This window comes from Barbatula barbatula (genome assembly GCF_947034865.1).
Source record: "Barbatula barbatula genome assembly, chromosome: 1".
NCBI classification, from domain to species: Eukaryota; Metazoa; Chordata; class Actinopteri; order Cypriniformes; family Nemacheilidae; genus Barbatula; species Barbatula barbatula.
Genome location: NC_136766.1, coordinates 8,081,012 through 8,099,564, shown reverse-complemented (window position 1 = coordinate 8,099,564; position 18,553 = coordinate 8,081,012). Strand labels below are relative to the sequence as shown.

Genomic DNA, 18,553 nt, shown 5'->3' with positions numbered 1-18,553 from the left:
AGCAATTTGGGAGAGAATTTTAAGGAATAGAAATCAGTTTGTTCAGTCATTATTTACCCAGTCAAGATGTACTGCTGTCATTTTGGTTAGAAAGATGCAAACAACTTTTGTACGCGTGTGCGTCCGATGAAACGGTCTTTATGGTCTTCAATGATTAAACAAACGCTTATCGTTTTTGTAAACAACAAGGCTTGTGATTATGTTTTTACCTTTGCATTTATAATGAACCTCAATTCTAACAATTGTCAGTTGTTTCAGGGAAAATAAATATTCTGATAGCCGTCGAAGTTCTCAAACATAGTATTATCACTGATTGTTGTGCTATAAACAATCATGCAAGTATAGATTAAACCGCTTTTCAATGCATACGAGCCATTTTTATGTGCAATAACACACATATCTTCATTTTCTAATCAGACAGGGATCTTATTTTCTGTTAGACAAGCAAGACTAATGAGCTCTACTGCACTCCTCATTTAGACACCTTTCCTGTTCTTGCAAAATGCAGGGTTTTTATTAGAAACTTTAAGATCTGTCAACATGTTAATGAAACTTTGGGTTACTCTGTGACTTACATTTTTATATTTTTTCTGAAGGAGGAAAATGTAAGCAGCACGAGAATCAACACTGTGACCATTTCACGAATAAAATGTCACAGTGTGTACAGTTAAGTCGGTACAAAATGTCTTAATTGACAGCGTAGGCGTGAACAAGCTTTTCGTATAGCTCAACTGTAGCTGACAATGCCAGATTTGCGAGTCCCAGAAATACTCATAATATATAATACCTTTTGTACACGGTTGCTTTAAGCAAAAGCATGAATATTTACATTTTTCTATATTATTTAAAAGAATTAAGCAGCAAGTAACAGTCGCAGAGACTTGGTCAAGCCAATTGTGATAAATTAAGTCAATACAATTTTTCTTTAGAAAAATGGTCATGTAATGGCAGTGAAGAAGATGTCACTGAAGTAACAGACTGATTGTCAGTGATGCAGTTAATTAAACATCAGGCAAGCATGTCATGTGAAGCAGTCAATCAGACATGAACACGGCAACCCGTTTTTTTTACTTTATTGAAGAACCCAGAGGAGAGACGTCTTCATGCCAAGTACTGTGAGGCTATAAGTGTAGCATGGATTATTCTTTCAAAAGGAACTGTTACAGTGTTATCCCGGTCCCATAGAACAAACATATCATGTATAACAAGGTATGGTGGTTACATATTTTTCTCAAGTCTAACTTCATCTGAAGTTGCTATGGCAATAGCTGAATGTCTTTTACTATAAGGGGCTAATAACCTAACAGCTGTTGCTTTTATGATTAGTAAATAAATGTTAATCTTAACAGCTTTAATATACACAAATAAAATAAATGTTACGTTAATTAAATTAAGGTAAGCAGTGGAAAAACTATTGTAAATTTGTTATTCCTGCTTCTTTAGACATGGTCTCTATACTGTAGCTGGATGTTTTTGGACCAAATACAGAAAAATCAAGTTGTAGCACAAGTATTAAACATTTGTTTGTCTGCATGTAGGCAGACGAAGGGTTAACGTAAAACTTATTAAATGAAAAACATGCACAAACACACTAGCAAAAAAACACTTCCCACGAGGGGGACAAAACAAGGATCTTAGAATAGAAACGGGGTAATACAACAAGACGAGAAACGGGGTAATCCAACAAGACGAGAAACGGGGTAATCCAACAAGACGAGAAACGGGGTAATCCAACAAGACGAGAAACGGGGTAATCCAACAAGACGAGAAACCGGGTAATCCAACAAGACGTGAAACGGGGTAATCCAACAAGACGTGAAACGGGGTAATCCAACAAGACGTGAAACGGGGTAATCCAACAAGACGTGAAACGGGGTAATCCAACAAGACGTGAAACGGGGTAATCCAACAAGACGTGAAACGGGGTAATCCAACAAGACGTGAAACGGGGTGTACTACCGTGAGCACAAGACATCAAGTGTTGAGAACAAACATAAACAATGCACCAACACTGAACATAGGGAAACTGGGACTATATAAAGGGAGACACTAACGTGGAGTAATTACATGGGGAGAGTGGCGACAGGTGATTGGAATGAAACCCTAACGAGAGTGAAACACAGGTGATGGGAATGAGATACTAACAAGAAAATTACAGGAGATAGGAGGGTGGAGCTGAGAGATATAACAGGAAGACACGTGGCGCCCAGTAACAACATAAAGCCACAGAAACCCGAAAAAAAAACATGGCAATGTCATGACTCTGCCTAGGGAGCTAGAAAGCTTGAGACAGGAAAGACAGAGTCCTAACACTGTTGTCCTCATTAAGAAAAATATGCAAGTGAAGTTCATCACATGAATAGGCAGGTAAATGACAAATTACATTACTGTTAAATGCAGATGGATAAATTAGGGCCATATAATGTTTTGTTAACCTACATTTTTAGTGCAATGTGTTTCATTTTGTACTGTACAATTAAATTACTGTTGTTTACTATAGTATTGCAGTAAAAATCCTGAATACTATAGTGCTTTTGAACCTTAATATTGTATAGTTACAGTGTTAACTACAACTCAATTTCCTACAAGAGTACCACAATTTTCTATAGCAAGTACTAAATTAGACCGTAGTATTTTTTTCATCGGAGTGTCCAGGCACTCAGATCTAGCTATATGGACTCAATATAGCTGAAAAACTCGCAAAATAGATGAAAACAAGATAAAATAGCAATGCGCCATTTATTAATGTCACACACATACAAACTAACAACAAAAACACTTAACACAAACATCAAGCTCTGTGCTCGCCTATCAAACTGAATCGCATGCGTGCTACACTGGCAAGGTGCACAAGGCCCCCCCAATGCACTGGTTTGAGTGTAGTCAAATATAGCGTGAGTTTACTGCATCCACACATCAATGGCAAGACATCCATCACAAAGCCTAAATCTGCTGAATAATGGGGAGGATTTGCTTTCATGCGCTCTGTCACTACACAGGAGACAGAAAAAAGATGAGAGGGGAGAAGATGTATCATGGGGCTCATACACACATAAATGAAGTAAGTAGGTTAATCTCTTCGCTTTAAAGGTCAGTGGCTTACACACATAAGAAATATTTTTGCTCAGGAGATTTGATGGAGTTCTCAGTTGATTTTAAGTATCATCTTTGTCTTAGGTGTTTCCTCTAATTGCTTTGGAGAATACAGCTTAAGAAAAGATACAAATAAACAAATGTGGAAATAGATCAAGTGTATTGAGCTGTATGATTAATGTAAATTGTACAGTTAACATATTGTGAATTTGGCTTAATGTGATGACAATTTTGAATTTATATTAAAATGTTCAATCATATAGACCAGTGGTTCTCTAACGGTGGTACGTTTAACGCTAGTGGTACTTGAAGAGAGCCCGGTGGTACGTGAAATGACAGAACATTTTTATTTCTCTATATTAATTTACATTTTGTGTTTTAAATACAATTTCAAATGTTAAATAGATTGATAAATTAAGAATACATCTCAGCCTATGTGCAATTTTGAAATAGTTGTATGAATTTTTGTTTACTTATCATTGGTCTCTGAAACTCAGGCACGTGACAGGCAGCTCAAACACCGAGCGGGAGCAGACAGACGAGTATCTCACTGTCCCTCTTCCGACCAGCTGCGTGCAAATTAAGTTTCTTATCTATTTCTGCACTTGAACCGCTGTTTAAAGCTGTTATTATTGCAGTAAAATGCTAATTCAATGCAAGTCTGCATCTACTAGAGGTTAAACCAATGAAGCACGCGTTGCAATGTTTTTTACTTGCTGCTTTGACATAAAATGCTTCAGTAAAATGTATCTGTTTTTTACAGCTGTTCTCTTGACGTTTAAGTATACATATATGTATTTATCTTCTGTGTTAAATATTATCTCCACATTGTTTTTCTTTAATATAAGTTTGTAGTCTTTCTGCAAGTCCCAAAAATTCCCCCATAAAAGTCATTTACAGAGCCCTGTGTACAGTGCACTATACATAACACTATAAGTGTTTCATGATCACTATTACTGCTGACTAACTTGAAAAACATGGAAAAAACATTTTCTAAGTAAATAAATTAGATTGTAAATAAAAAAGTGTTTGTATTATTGATATTAATTGAAATACACATCATCGTAAAGCTAAAGATCGACAGCTCTACTATTAAATTAAGTGTTTATTTATATTATTTTTAATAGCGGTCATTGGGTGGTACTTGGAACAACAAATTTTATTAAAGGTGGTACTTGATCTGAAAAGTTTGATTTCGTATTAAAACAAATGCAGTTGTAATGTTAATATGGTCAATATAACACTGGTGAGGGGCATCTATTTTGCACCCACAACCAAACCTTCTCATTTTCAGTACTGTATTGTTCTGTATTATCAGTAATGGTACAACATATTGGTCATATATCTAGCCCTAAGATCTGGGTCAGTTCGTGAAAAACAATTTCCTCTTTATTTTAGACATGAAAAATAGCGTCATTACAGTTTATTGATCAAGCCCGGGAGTCAGTCACCAACTCTGGTGATGGAGTCCACTGTGTTTACTGCAAGATCAAACACCGACACTAACAATCATGCTAAAGAAAATATGTTTCTTTCTGCTAAAGAAAATCAGTGAAGATGAAAAGACGTTTGTGCGGGCTGCCATTTTGGGCAGGAATGTATCCATGGAGACACTTCTGTAAAGAAAGAAATATTGCTACTTTGGCATTAAAACTGGCAGACATCTGAGACAACAGTAGCAAAATGACAAAATTAAGCCCACATTTATTAATTTATTCTCACCTGAGAGAAGCCTGGATTTCGTCAGCAACAATTATTTTACAAAAATGTTACTAAATAGAGTGGGATGATTAAAGGCACATACAGAATTTTCTGATTGTAAAGGAAATATTAAAATAAATGTGGGTGTGTTCTTCAAAAGGCTTTCATAATAGGTATAGACTCCTTTGTGAACACATGTAAACACTGGCCCAGAAGTACTTCCGGTATCATTTTTAATGTTCATTTTTTTTATCTTACATATATAGTTAAAGGGGTCTTTTGACACGGCTTAAACGAATATTAGTGTTTGCTTTAGATGTAATACACGATTTAAGGTTTAAAAACACACAGCGTCTCCGCGACAGGGCTGCGTAATGGATTTACAAGTCCGCCCACCTTACTTGCGTTTACATTTGGGTGGTCTGGTCTTAGTCAAATCGTTTTACAAACTGATGTAGATTCTCCAGGGTGTGGTTACACGGGGAGTTTAAGGCAGATCTGGGTGAGCATTTGCTTCTAGATAAAATTTATATTTTGTTTAAATCTTTGCAATTGTACGTGTCTAATACATGCATGGGCAACGTATTACACACCAAAGACAAACACGTATTTCCCACGAATCACCCATTTAAATCCTAAAGATTTTTGTTTCACATTTTAATTTGATTATAAACGTTCTCTCGGTTGTATTCTTTTAATGCATTTTTGAAGTGTTTAAAGGTCTAGTTTGTGAACTTTAGCGGCATCTAGCGTTAAGGTAATGAACTGCAATCAGCGGCTCAGTCCACCGCCTTCCCCTCCCTTTCGAAGCACTATTCACCCGTGGTGTACGCTGATAGAAATAGCTCATTCTAAGGTAATAAGACTTTACACAACGAAGCGTTGTGTTTTTATACACATTTGAAGACATTGTGTATATTATATTGCATTTCTGTTAATAGATCCTCCTTAATATCATACATTGCACCTTTAAATACTGTAATAGGAAGTTGTTTTGAACCAGAGTTGGACCAGCATTATTTAGTTACATTTTCTGAAGTGTTCTACACTCCATAGGCCCAAAATACTAATAGACAACATGGCATTTTATACACATACAAATAAAATCTATTATCCTAGCTCACTTCTCTACTCTGCTTTCTCACGTCCAGTCAACTGTCAACTATTGTTTGTTTACACATGGTCAACTGTGTTACAATGTTTTTAATTTTCAAAAATACTGCAACATTCGTAACATGTTGTGTCAAGAGATTACCAGAAGTTTCCTTCGTTCCTAAAGGTATTTTTTGAGATAGAAGAGAAAACTTAATTCGTTTAAGTGCTTTATGTTAGGTCACGTTTGACTTTTATGAAAGAATAAAACGTATTCATCACATTTTCAATTGCCAAATGTAGGCCTGTGCTTAATTATAGAATGACCCCACAATCCCTGAGTCTCTGACAATAAACCTACTGGTTTTATGTCCGCCATTGTAACTGGTGAGGCTTGTGTGTCAGTTGTACAGACCTCAATCGTTATTTGTAAGAAAAGTGGGATTTAGTATGTAAATAAACAGTTTGTATATTGTATACATTGCAAGCTACTCGTGAGGCAACAACACATACCTGTCCAACAAAACACACATGGTCGCCGCCTCAGTAGGCTGGGGGCTACACACCCACTGGCCAAAGGTTGCATTCCAGAAACAATAAAAATAAGAAAATACGAGCAAACAACATTTTTTCTGCTGACACAAACACTACCACACACATCTAGTGAATTATAAATAACCATTGATATAGATTAAGTCCATACTTTAAAATCCTGTATATTGTACCAATTGCACCACCGTCAAACCTCAGAGACAGAGAGAGGCTTTATAATCCATGCAAGTGTTTAACAACTGCAGTCAGCAGCAGACACCTTAGTTGGTTTTAGGACCCTTCATGACAAATCACTCATTATTATCAGTGTTTTCACAGCTCAGTGTGTGGGTCAGATGTGATTCAGTGTGCTGCCATGGTAACATTCAGACCTAGGTAGCATCACCATATCTGAATGACAGCGATGTGGCGCAACAGCAGACGATCGTGCCAGTAAGGCCTATGCAAGCCACTTGCAAATCCTCACACTGACGTCAGGCAGGTAATAGGCCACGATTTACATATGCAGTGGCTTCAGGGATCTCTTCAGCATTACTGATGATGTATTAAAAAAAAATCTGAGAGTTTTGTTTAATGTCTGACTAAAGTGTGAAATCGCCCATCTCTCACCAAACACAAACGTATACATCTGCTCAGTTCAACTAAAATCACTTATCTAAATAACACGGAATGTGTGGACACGATACGTGACATTTAACTTCCTGCGCAAGAATTCCTATACTTATCTGGTCATGAAATATTAAGCTTCTTGGGTTCTTTGCAATCTTTCTAATGCGAAGCGAAACGCTGTAATTACTCGCCTTTTCGGAGTCGAGAACAGAATCGTAACATTACAAATACGCAGACACATGTAATCGACATCTCATCGGACCAATCATTCAGGGCGGCAGGATGGTATCCACCAATGGGCGCCTTTGCGGGGATTGTGGGCGTTCACTGACGTCTATCGGGTTTGGTTGCGCTCATCGTAGGGGGGTCTGAGAACTTGATACAGTGTTGCAGTAAATCAGACAGCGCTACAGTAACAGCGTTGAAATTTGTCACCCTGTTGCAAGTATTTTTGGCCAGTGATACGGTCGAGAGATATCACTGCCGTCTCCCGTTTGGGTAACGTTAAGAGTTGTGTTGTTGAGCGAGGAACTACATCGGCTCGTTATCGAGAACAGTTTCAGAGTGAATCGACACCTATCTGACTGGAAATGTCTGAAAACAAACCAAATGATGATCCGAAGTTATCCACGACGGACAGAGCGGTAATGTGTAAGTAGAAATAGCATGCATGTGAAGAGTGATCGGGTTCACTGACTGTTATAAAGTACGAAATCTTGAGATGTGAGTGTAAACGTGTCCCTGCATTGAAGTGAACAAACGTCTGATGGTTCGGCAATGGTCTATAATATGAGATCTGCCCATGGAAAAATGGGTGGTAGCCGGCTGTATTGGTAAAAGTAGGAAGTAAGGTACTTGTTATAACAGACTTGGTTGCATGGCTATTTTGTCCCAAGAAACGAATTAAACCTCCTGTTTTCAGACAGCAATACATTTTTTAAAATCACTGGAACGTTAGTTGTAGTTCGTCCGTTTTAACTATATGCCGTATTGCAAGGAGACCCTTTTGGACAAAAGGGACTATTTAGGTATTGCACAACACTGACAGCGTGAAAGAGCCAACAAAGCACAAGGTGTACGGATTATGCATGCCTGTTTTTATTGCTAGATGATCGGTTTGGACATGAGGCAGCATATGACAGGTTGGGCCCCCTTACTGTTTGGAAACAATCCCTCTCAGTAGGTACCTCTGCCTCGAGTTAAGCAGACACTCACTTGCAGGCATGTACCATTTGTTTCTCTTCACCAAAGCCACAGTTATCTTGATCATAGTTTTGCTACAACATTATTGTTCTGTGCAGTGATATTATTATCCAGCACACACTACTATTGCCCATTTCGTTTGACATTTGGCTGTTTTGTAAAAGCCTTTTAAAATCGGACTTGTAATGGTTTCTGCCGCCATCAGGGGAATGCACCACTTCTTACCTGCATGTATTAGATGCATCAGATTCAGCTCCAATAAGGGACTCCACAAGTCATTCAGTCCAAATGTCCTGATAACTGCCCTCTCATCTATAACCACGCAACAGCAACCTACTCCCAACAAACACAGAAGTTATTCAGTAGCCGGGCTGTGGTTTTCTAAGTGTGTGGATGGGATCTGATATGAATTGATTGCTCTCATCAAGAAGCCCGGGCCACTCGTATAACTAACTCACCTTTTCTCCTCCCATCAGCTTTTAGCATGGCCGTGTGAACATCAATTTCCTCTCGCCGGTCAGGGAATGGATAGGCGAGAGCTGCGAGTGCCTTGAGAAGGAGTTGCACTTAAATGTTTAATGAGATTGTTGCACAATGTATCAGCTTGATAAGGGAAATCTGAGAAATGGGAGCTACAGAGTCGTGGATCAGGGTTAGGGCAGAAGACCTCCGATACAATCAGATTAGTCGTGTAACCTGCCAAGATAAAAAAAGATCAGATGTATAGTATGATTTCTCTAATGCCATAAATTTAAGTGTGGGTAATATAATGCTTTGCATAGTTATTTCTTATTCTTTTATTCAACAACTTTAGTTTTTTGCTAAATTAAGTGTGTTGTTTGGTAAAATGTCAAACTTATTATAAGTGCAGCATGATTTTTCAAATGTGAAGTTTTGTTGAGGCTTTCCACTTTCCACCATTGTTTTGATTTTGGATAATTGAGACTATAGCTCCATCTTTAACGTCCCTAAGTGACTCGATGATACAATATTATTTAAATATCTGGGATTACAGTTGATGTATGATCATTTAATGCTTAGTTCATAGTATTCCAAAAACGGTTATGTATTATGATATTTCACTCATTTATTTGTGCATTTGTATTCCTTAGTTTGAATTGTGGTATAGCAAAATCATTGAGTTTGAGTGTTTTACATTCTTACAGTCCTCATCTGGTAGAAAATATATTTTCATAAAATGACACAAAACTTACAGCAAGATGCATACATTTATCTGTTGTTGATTTATTATTTATATTTGTTCGTTGCTATTCTCATCTGTTCTATTCTATTCCGTCTGTAGGCTGCAGGGCTAGTTTTTATCAGTTAGAGAAGCTGAATTTAAGTGAACAGTTTAGCAGTTATATGCCATGATTTCTTTTGCAGCTTCTGTCTGAGCGGAGCTCAATCATACAGATCTATTATCAGCCGGTCGCTCTGAGCTGTGAAGAGATGAAGCTTTTACTTGAGTGTCCTAGTGTCGTTTACGTAATGCTGTGTATTGTCACTTTTTTCTTGTCTTCCTTTCGAAGGAAAACCAACTCCAAATGCTAATGGACCCTTTATGGGGTCAGAAATGGAGAGAGACTGGCAGACTCTTAATTTAGTTGGAAAATGCATCTTTTTTCACTGCGGTTTTTGCCCCCATCGAGAGCTTTTTCAAAAACAAAAAAGTTGTAAAACTGTTTTTTTCCTTGTGTTACTTAAGTTACCTCATTGTGTGTCTATTTAAAAAAACTGTCTTTGCTCCACATTTCCGCGACATAATAAGGCAGAAAGTAAATAAATGCCTGACATGCTGGTGAATGCATGCTGGTGTGGCTTAGGTTTTACTCATGCACAGAAAATGGATGTAAGCGTTTTCAGACATTTCAGTGTGTATGGCCAGCGTTTGGGAAACGCTTGAAAACTCTAATGTGGACAAAGAGAGTTTTGAAAATGAAAACTCAATTTCCAAATGAAAATGCATTTGTGGAGACAGTGACTTAAATATCATTGATTCATCTGCCAGATCTTTTACAACCCATGCTTGCATTTTAGCATTCAAACAATTTGATGAATGTGTTAGTGTGTTTCTATGACTTTGACGTGTTGCTATTAGACATACTGCATTTCAACAATTTGATGGCCTTGTAGGTGTGTTTTATGCCTTGCAAGCATTGCTATTTGGTATTAGACATGCTAGAGCATCTAACTGGATAAAGTCCTGGATATGACAGGATCAGTCATCGTGGAAGAAAATTACTCATTTTAAATGTTCATATCTTCTCAGTGTTTTTAAGTGCCATGGCCTAAAAACACTCAACTAAATTGTAGTGTCCTTTTAACATTTGCGTACATTTGTTTTAATGTTGATGCTTTGGATTCTATGAATTCCAATGATGTTGAAATTAAAGTTAGTTGCCAAGGTAAAGTTATCTAGCTGGCTGACATAGATCAGGTTTTGTTGAAATTGTGATATATCTCCAAAGACTTTTAGAATCAGTTGAAAATTATAAATAATTCTGTAAGGCTCTGCACCGTATCTTTCTGGTATTTCCAAACGTTAATGATGAATATTGATATGATGGAGTTACAATGTAGCTGTAAACGTTCCAGCTGTTATTGCAATTTGCAACTAAAAATTTTGTTGCATTTTTTTGTGAAAAGATTGAAACGTATAATTGAATAATAAATGACAAATGTATGGATGAAAAATAGTTGTCTGACATAGAATAAATCTGCATTGTATAGATCTGAACATTCCACTGCAGACAGTAAATTTGATGTAAAGTTGAGCTTCACAGATCATCACAGATTGTGTTTCAGATAGATCAGGGCAGAATACCAAAAATGTGTTTCTGTACTGCTGTTTGTTACTGCGTGTTCTTGATGTTTTTATGCATTCCCTAATGTCCGTGTACCGTGCACATGTGAAAGTGCTTGTTCTTGTTTACTTTTCATCTCACTTAGGTCAAGACGGAATTCCTTTTATTTTCAGTCCTTTTCACTTTGATAAGGTGAAAGCCCGCTTTCTGCAAAACAGAGTTTTTCGCCGCTCCCTGTGAAGTCCATCTAAACCCAGCGTGAGGCCATTGTCTGTTGGTTTTATGCCACAGTTAAAGAGGGATAGCATGTGACATTTGACTTTTGAGGGGAGGTGCAGGGGCTGCACGGCACGAGGGGGGACCGCCATCTCGGTAGCTGATCCCTGCTGGATAGCCGAGTCATTTTTAGCAACAGAACCTTAAGTAACATTGCATATCCCAATGCCGAGCATTATAGAAGCAACTGCAGGGAAAGACCCCTGTATTGACTCTCACCCACCTTGGCACACAGGTTTTTACTAGTAATACTTGAAATATTATGTTATCGCCAGGTCATGAATTGTGTCTTTTTTTACTGTAGTGGAAGAAAGTCAACAAAATGTTTGACTCTGTTTTACTGGAGATCTCCAGTTGCTTTCATTGACAGGACAGTTTCTGAGCACATCGTGACACAGTGCATTAGGGTGTGGAGAATTGCAGAAGCAGAGGTGTTGGAAGTTTGTAACACTGGTGCGGCTGCCAAGACGTGAGGACTGAGACGACATGTGCGGCGAAGTTTTTCTGTCAGGGATCCACAGGAAGAGAAAATAGGAGAAGAAAACCAAGGCAGCTCGGCCTTTTCTGCTTTGACACATCTCCCCAAATGACATGATCGCAGTCCAACCTCAGCAGCCTCACACTAAAATAGACACTCTCACCCTCACCTCTATCGCAACACAACCAGAGCAACGCTCAACATGTCACACCCTTGGTATGCTCCCACTCAAAAGCAGTGTGCGCTCTTTATCCCACAAACACCGTAGTAGAGCTGTGCACAGTGATGTACCTTTCATCCTGTTTTGGGACAGAATATATGAGGAGGTTTTTCCTCAGGCACTACACAGCAAGCCCAGGTGTCCTCCAGCAAGAGGAGGTTAGTCCATCTGTTCAGGCTGGTGGGGCGGAGACATGACAGAAGAACCATGGCGGAAAAGCACATTCAAAGAGAGATCATGCAGTCACAGCAGTGTCAAAAAATGTGTAGTGTCCCTTTGAAGTGTGGCGGCTGCTTGACCAGCGTTTGAGACACTGAACATGTTTTACATTCATATGGTTTTAATGCATTGCTGCTGTAGCCACACATGTATAGATGAAAAGCTTTGGTTGTTGATAAGGACCTCAGCAGCATTCTGCTTCATTCTGTTGTTTTTGATCCAGATGTTTTTCAATATGAAAATGTATTGTATTTATTTTTGTATAGTATCATCTGTAGTATCATGAATTCAATAGACTACCACTATTGGCCTGAAGGGAGTAAAAGGACTTGATCTATGGCATGTGTTTGTGATCGTGACGGAAATCTGCATGTTCGTTTAATTTTGATACTGGAATGTTGTTATTCACGTGATCGCGTTATTTACGTTTAGTAAATCTCATCTTGACTTTCCATACTTTCAACATGGGTAAACACAAGCAGCATCTTGATACTTTGGTCCTGTGAGAGTTTGCTGCATGTTTTCCATTTCCATCTGTTGAATTAAAGGTGACGCACTTATGAACACGGCGTGACATAAACGGTCCGGTGGATCCCACACTGTTAATGCTGCATGAATGTGATTTTCAGTCAAAATACCGTAGTCAGACACAACAACCCAAAAATCATGTTTGTCTGTCCAGGTTTTTTCAAAACTGGTCTCAATTTTATATCAACTTTAGGACTAAACTTTAAATTTCTCTCAACATCGAAAAGGTTTTCTGTACAGTTGCCAGTCTTGTTGTTCAACCTATTTGCAAAGGCCTGGCATGGTTTTAATGGTTTCGAGAGATGTGGTTTGTGTGCTAGTTTATGCATTTCAGCCCGGGGCTCTTCATGGTGGGTTGTGTCGACCTGCAAATGACATCAGCTGTGTGCTGCAGTATTGAAACCCCTTCATGACCTTATTCCACACTCACTCGCTAATACTGCCTGAGCGTTCCATTGACCGTTATTGGAGAACACTGGCACTACTTTAGCCCAGGTTGTGGATTTGGAGAGGAGAAAAGCCACTAGCCTCCACAGATTATTGTCCATATTAACGGATAGGGTAGCTCAGCTGTATCGGTTGCAATGGAGCCTGTCTTGCATAACCAGGTCTACTCTGTGATGAAAGCTCAGAACTCTGAGGTGAATGCAAATAAGTCCTTAGGAAGATGAATCTGATATGAGGTATGCTGTAAGTCTAGCCTCCCTTACACATTAGCTCCTACTGTGGACACAGATGGACCATGCAAATGATTTCAGAGGAAAGCACATTTGTTTTGGCTCTGTGAAATATGACTTATGTGGGATCTATTTTGACCAGCAAGATCACTGTGAGCCGTGTTTGTTTTTCTCAGTCATCTTTGATAATCACTGAAGTATTTGGGGCTTCTGGTAACCTCTCAGCTGCTTAGTTTCCTATTCATTGAGTGGCACCATTTGTCATATAGAAATATACCGTAGAATATTTTTTTCCCTTTAAAATTATCACTCTTCCCCTTTTTTCTTCTAAGTTTGAGGCCTTTTTCTGTCATTTAAAATTATTATATCATAATGCGTAGAAAATCTGTTTTTTTACTGTGCATAATGTGAATGGCAGCATTGTTAAAATTGGCAAGGATTTTTGTATGCTTCATATTTGGCCATTAGGTTTATCTTAAGCACTGCACGTTTTAGTTAAATGATAGCCTAGAACAACATTTTCGTGTTTAAAACATGTTTGTTTTATGCAACTTATTGCTATTTTTCAATTATAATGAATATAACAATACAATATATGTATTTATTTTGGGTGTGATTTCACATTTTTGTTCTTCTTTTTTTCTGCTGTTGTATGTCAATTTTTCTAGTGCCGACATGTTTATTTAACATCAGGTTCTTAGTCAGGTTAGCAGATTCAGGTAAAATCAAGTTTGGAGCGTTTTTTAGCCACAGCTGCATTCCATTCAGGTGTACAATGCACACATAATGCTACCATCATGTGGGAAAACCTCACTTTATTATGGTCTTGATTCTCAGTTCATTGTTATTCTTTCAGAAGTAGCCTATGAATATATGAGGGGTAATTCTCGAGTTTGTGAAGGGATTTAAGAGTGCAGTGTACCGTGAAGAGACTGATCTTCGCCTGTTTACTAAATACTCTGAAATGTCGGGACCCTGTGAAATGTATGTTTGGCATGTGTAAATGTCAGAGTAGATTTTAAGCATATAATTTCGGATGATTTATTTGATAGCGTCAAATATTATCCTCCTTGTCCGTCTACACTCTTGTTGGGTGTGTATTTCATCTGTTTGTTGGCTATGCTCCAGCAAAGGATTGTCATGGCAGCCATTGTGGGGGAGGGGGGAGATTCACACCTACAGCAGAAAATATGACAACCTGAGGATCAGTAGTGGAAAAGAAAAACATTCCTAAGACATTCCTTTTGTTTAAACCATATCCTTATCATGGGGGTGTGTTCATATATGCCATGTTTGGTTCGATTAAACCAAACTCTGATGCGATTGCTCTGCCAGTGCGGTTTATTTGTGTAAGTGAGAACGCTGCCACCCAAACCCTGGTGCGGACCGAGGCCGCTGAAAAGATGGGTCTCAGTCCACTTTCAAACAAACTGTGACGCTGTTCGATTGAAATATGAACACGGACCAAAGGCATCTATATCCGACCGAAAACAGGAAGTTATATGACCCGAAAATCAAGTGATTTGGTAATATAAATGGTGTGTTTATTAGATATGTGCTTGTAACAGAGGAATTCCTGGCGCCGTTTTAACTGCTTTAAGCACCTCATGTGGTCTTCGTGAGTTACCGGCTTGTAAAAAAAACTTAATATGCGCAGGCATACACTGAGCATGTATAACCCATGCAGCACTGTGCATAGTATTGTTGTGGATATCCCGTAAGTTACGTTTTTAAAAAAAAATCATAAAAGCCAAACAATCACATTGCGACTTTACACGTAAGCTGTTAGGTTTGATATCTTTAGGTTCGCTGTTAAAATGCCAGTCTGAACGCTAAGCAAACCAGTCCAGGACTTCATCTATTTATTTTTATTTTTTGGTCCGCACCCTATGTTGTGTAATTAAACCTTTGATTAGTATTAAATCCTGTTTTATGTGGTTGTCAAAGGCTGTACCGCAATATTTAAAGGAACTGTTTGTTTTTCAAAATAAATATTAATGCATTGGCACACCTTAAAACGTCTTTGGAAACTGCATTCATACATTTAATTAGTTGTTATGCTGCTTTTCATTAGGATTTAATTTATAAAGCAGTTTTTGAAGGTTATGCACTTTATTTTGACAAACTGTTTACCATTTGCTTTGTTCATACATTCAAACAAGTATAGAACATCTTAAAAGTTCCTAAAAAGCATGTGTTCATTTTAACACACTATTTGTGTTATGTAGTTTAACACTTTTTGTAAAGTAAATGAAAGAGACAACACAAGTGGCGTTAAAAGTAACACAAAATGTTTATCTCCGAAACAATACAAAGAGGTGTTCAGTTAAGGACAACACAAAATGCCTTACGGTGCAGCACCTTTCAAAACTGTGTCAGCGTGTCCAGTCCTGCAAATTTTTATTTTCTAATTCTCATGAAACAGACCTGCTGTTTTCAAGTAATCCTAAAGGCCTTCATTAACTAGTTCACATGTGGCTAAACGCCATAGGACAGCAACACTCCAGGAGCAAGATTGGACAGTCGTAGAAATTCATTGGTGAAAATGTTGTACGACTGATGTTCTTCACAAAAAATTGTAATATACAGAGTGGGCCAGTTGTATTGTTATTAAATCTTACATTTGTTGACTTTGCACATGTCTTTTTGTTTTTGTAATTGAACACCGTTTTTGAAAATTCTGCTGATTTAATATAGATCACCAGTTATGCGTCAATTCATGTTGCAGACAACATATTTATTAAAAACCTTGAATATGAAATCTTGTTTCTCTCTCTAATTATTATATGCTATTTTATGCTGTTTATAAGTTTGGCTTAAGGCATTGAATTGCGACTCTATCTATGATCTTCCTTCGTAGCCGCTGGGTGCGCCTGTGGAATGCTTTGTCACACTAAGTGTGCATCAGCAGTTCCCACTGTTATTATCTGATCAATAAAGATGAAATCTGCTCCATTTGTATCACAGTACAGAGGCCATGTCCAACCCAAACAGCTATGAGAGCGCTGTGATCCTAATGAAGTTGTTCTGATCTGTAGTTGTCTCTGGGAGTGATAATATATGAGTGTAGGGTTGACCCATCTAGCCTGCATATTTGCTGTCAGAATGCTTTCTGCTCTCTTCAAGTCACAACATGACTCTACAGAAAGGCTCTTTGTTGATGGGTTTGTACTCAACCATCTGTGTGTTTCATTTTTTTGTTTGTGCTATACTGTATGCATTGATCAGCAGTAACAGGGAATCCCCCTGCATGCAGTACAGTACAGGCATAGATTTTTCTAGATATTCAGCAGTGGCCCAATAAAGCACTGAACCGTAGTCTGAACTGCAAATGAAGCTTACATTTAGTCATTTAGCGTATTCGATTTGTTTCCATTCGATTCCGATTCACAGGCACTTTATTCGAATCGAGTAAATTATTATAGATTTAATACAAATCCTATAGATATTTCTAAAAAAAAGTAAATATCACATTACAATGGTGAATTAAAAAATGAAATGAAGAGCCACGAACCTGTATATTAAACTTTAAACACACTTGGGTGTATTGAAACAGAACAGGTTATTTTACATTTAAGATACAGTATAACAAACACAATTTCACAAAACTTGCTGTAAAGAGGGACTGCAATCATATAAACTTCTGCCTTTTTTGTGAAGGTGATGTTAGATTCAACGACACACCTACATCCGCCATGTTAATTAATGCATGAAGGATATGCACCATGTTGTAATATCCACCCATTGTAAAAAGAAAAGTGATATCTAGTGGATAGTAGTAACAATAACATTCACCTTAATGAATGTTCAGTGCTTGCGGAAATATGAAGAGAATCGATATTAAATCGACCGCATTTAAAAATTTTTTTTTTGCCCAACCCTATTAAGCAGACGCTTTTAGATACGTGAGACTGATTTTTCCCTTTTGGGATGGCACCACAAGACATTGTTCATTTGCACAGTGCAGGGATCTGGCGGGTACATAAGTCTGTCTTAGCGAGTGAAGAAATAGGGGTGCTGAACCAGTGGTGGATTTGTAGGCAAATGGCAGAGCTGTGAATTCGATGTGAGCAACTATAAGGAGCCAATGTAAACTAATGAAGAGAGGATCGACACGCGCTCTTTTCGTCTCATTGAAGGCACTCTTGGTAGTGCATTCTGGATCATCTGCAATAGTCAAGTCTGGAAAGTACAAGAGCCTGGACTAGGACTTGCGTAGTATGCTTGGACAGGAAAGGTCTAATTTTCCTAATGTTATAGAGGATGAATCTATAGGGCGGGGTGGCAACATGATCCATGAGCTTCCATCACTATTTCCTTATCTGCATGTCATATCAAACCTGTCTGGCGTTTTTCTCTAGAACAATAAAACAAATCACTTTTCTGTACAATGATACTGTTGTTCATAATCAGTGAACCTCTACAAATCATCAAGTTATGAAGTATCTTGCGAATTCTTCTCAAGCCATATGACAGGATAGATTCTGGTGAAAAACACTCAATGAAGTCATTGTCACAGTCTTCCTCTTTCTTGCAGCTGACAAATTAAATATGGTGCCTATTATGTGTTTTGAAGTCTTGTGACAGAACTTGGGTATGTTTGGCACGCTGAATTGATCCAGTCTCCTCCAGAAACCCCTCCGCCACAGACCGGCCTTATTCAAATGGTGGACATGCACTATGACAGACGCCAAGACAATGAATCAGTGCCGTTATGCCTCAAACAGGCTTTTAAAACCTGAAGCAGTGCAGAATATTGGAGCCCGCCTGCCAACTAATTCCTATGCGAGTTTGAATGTGTGTGCAATTCAGCAAAAAGTTGTATGGAGCCGGCGCCAAACCACTACTGGTGTGGCACAAAAAAAGAGAGGACGGGGCAACTTTTCCAAATTAGCGAGAGTCAGCGAGTTGTGATAGTAAAAGGGCAGAGAGATAGCAAGGTAAAAACATGCAGGAAAGATGCAAACCCATGCACGTGCCTATTTGAGTTGAGAGCCCTAGTTCTGCTAATAGGAATTTGAATAACATGCTTCTTCCGGCAGGGGTCCGATTACTTTCTGTTTAGTCATTCACAAACATCGTCTTTGTGTTCTGGAAA

The 18,553-nt window shown here is 38.3% G+C and overlaps 1 protein-coding gene across 3 annotated transcripts in view; it reads left to right on the top strand.

Annotated features, from left to right (window-relative positions):
• Positions 1–7,386: 7,386 nt before the first annotated feature.
• LOC306895871 (protein phosphatase 3 catalytic subunit alpha) overlaps positions 7,387–18,553 on the top strand; it is a 70,911-nt gene continuing 59,744 nt past the window's right edge. The window contains exon 1 of one of the 3 annotated variants that reach the window (XM_079459415.1): positions 7,387–7,698. In XM_079459415.1, coding sequence (XP_079315541.1) covers positions 7,638–7,698 — 61 coding nt within the window. In that variant the 5' untranslated portion in view covers positions 7,387–7,637. The remainder of the gene's footprint in view (positions 7,699–18,553) is intronic. The other 2 variants (XM_079459416.1, XM_079459417.1) reach the window with 2 other exon arrangements.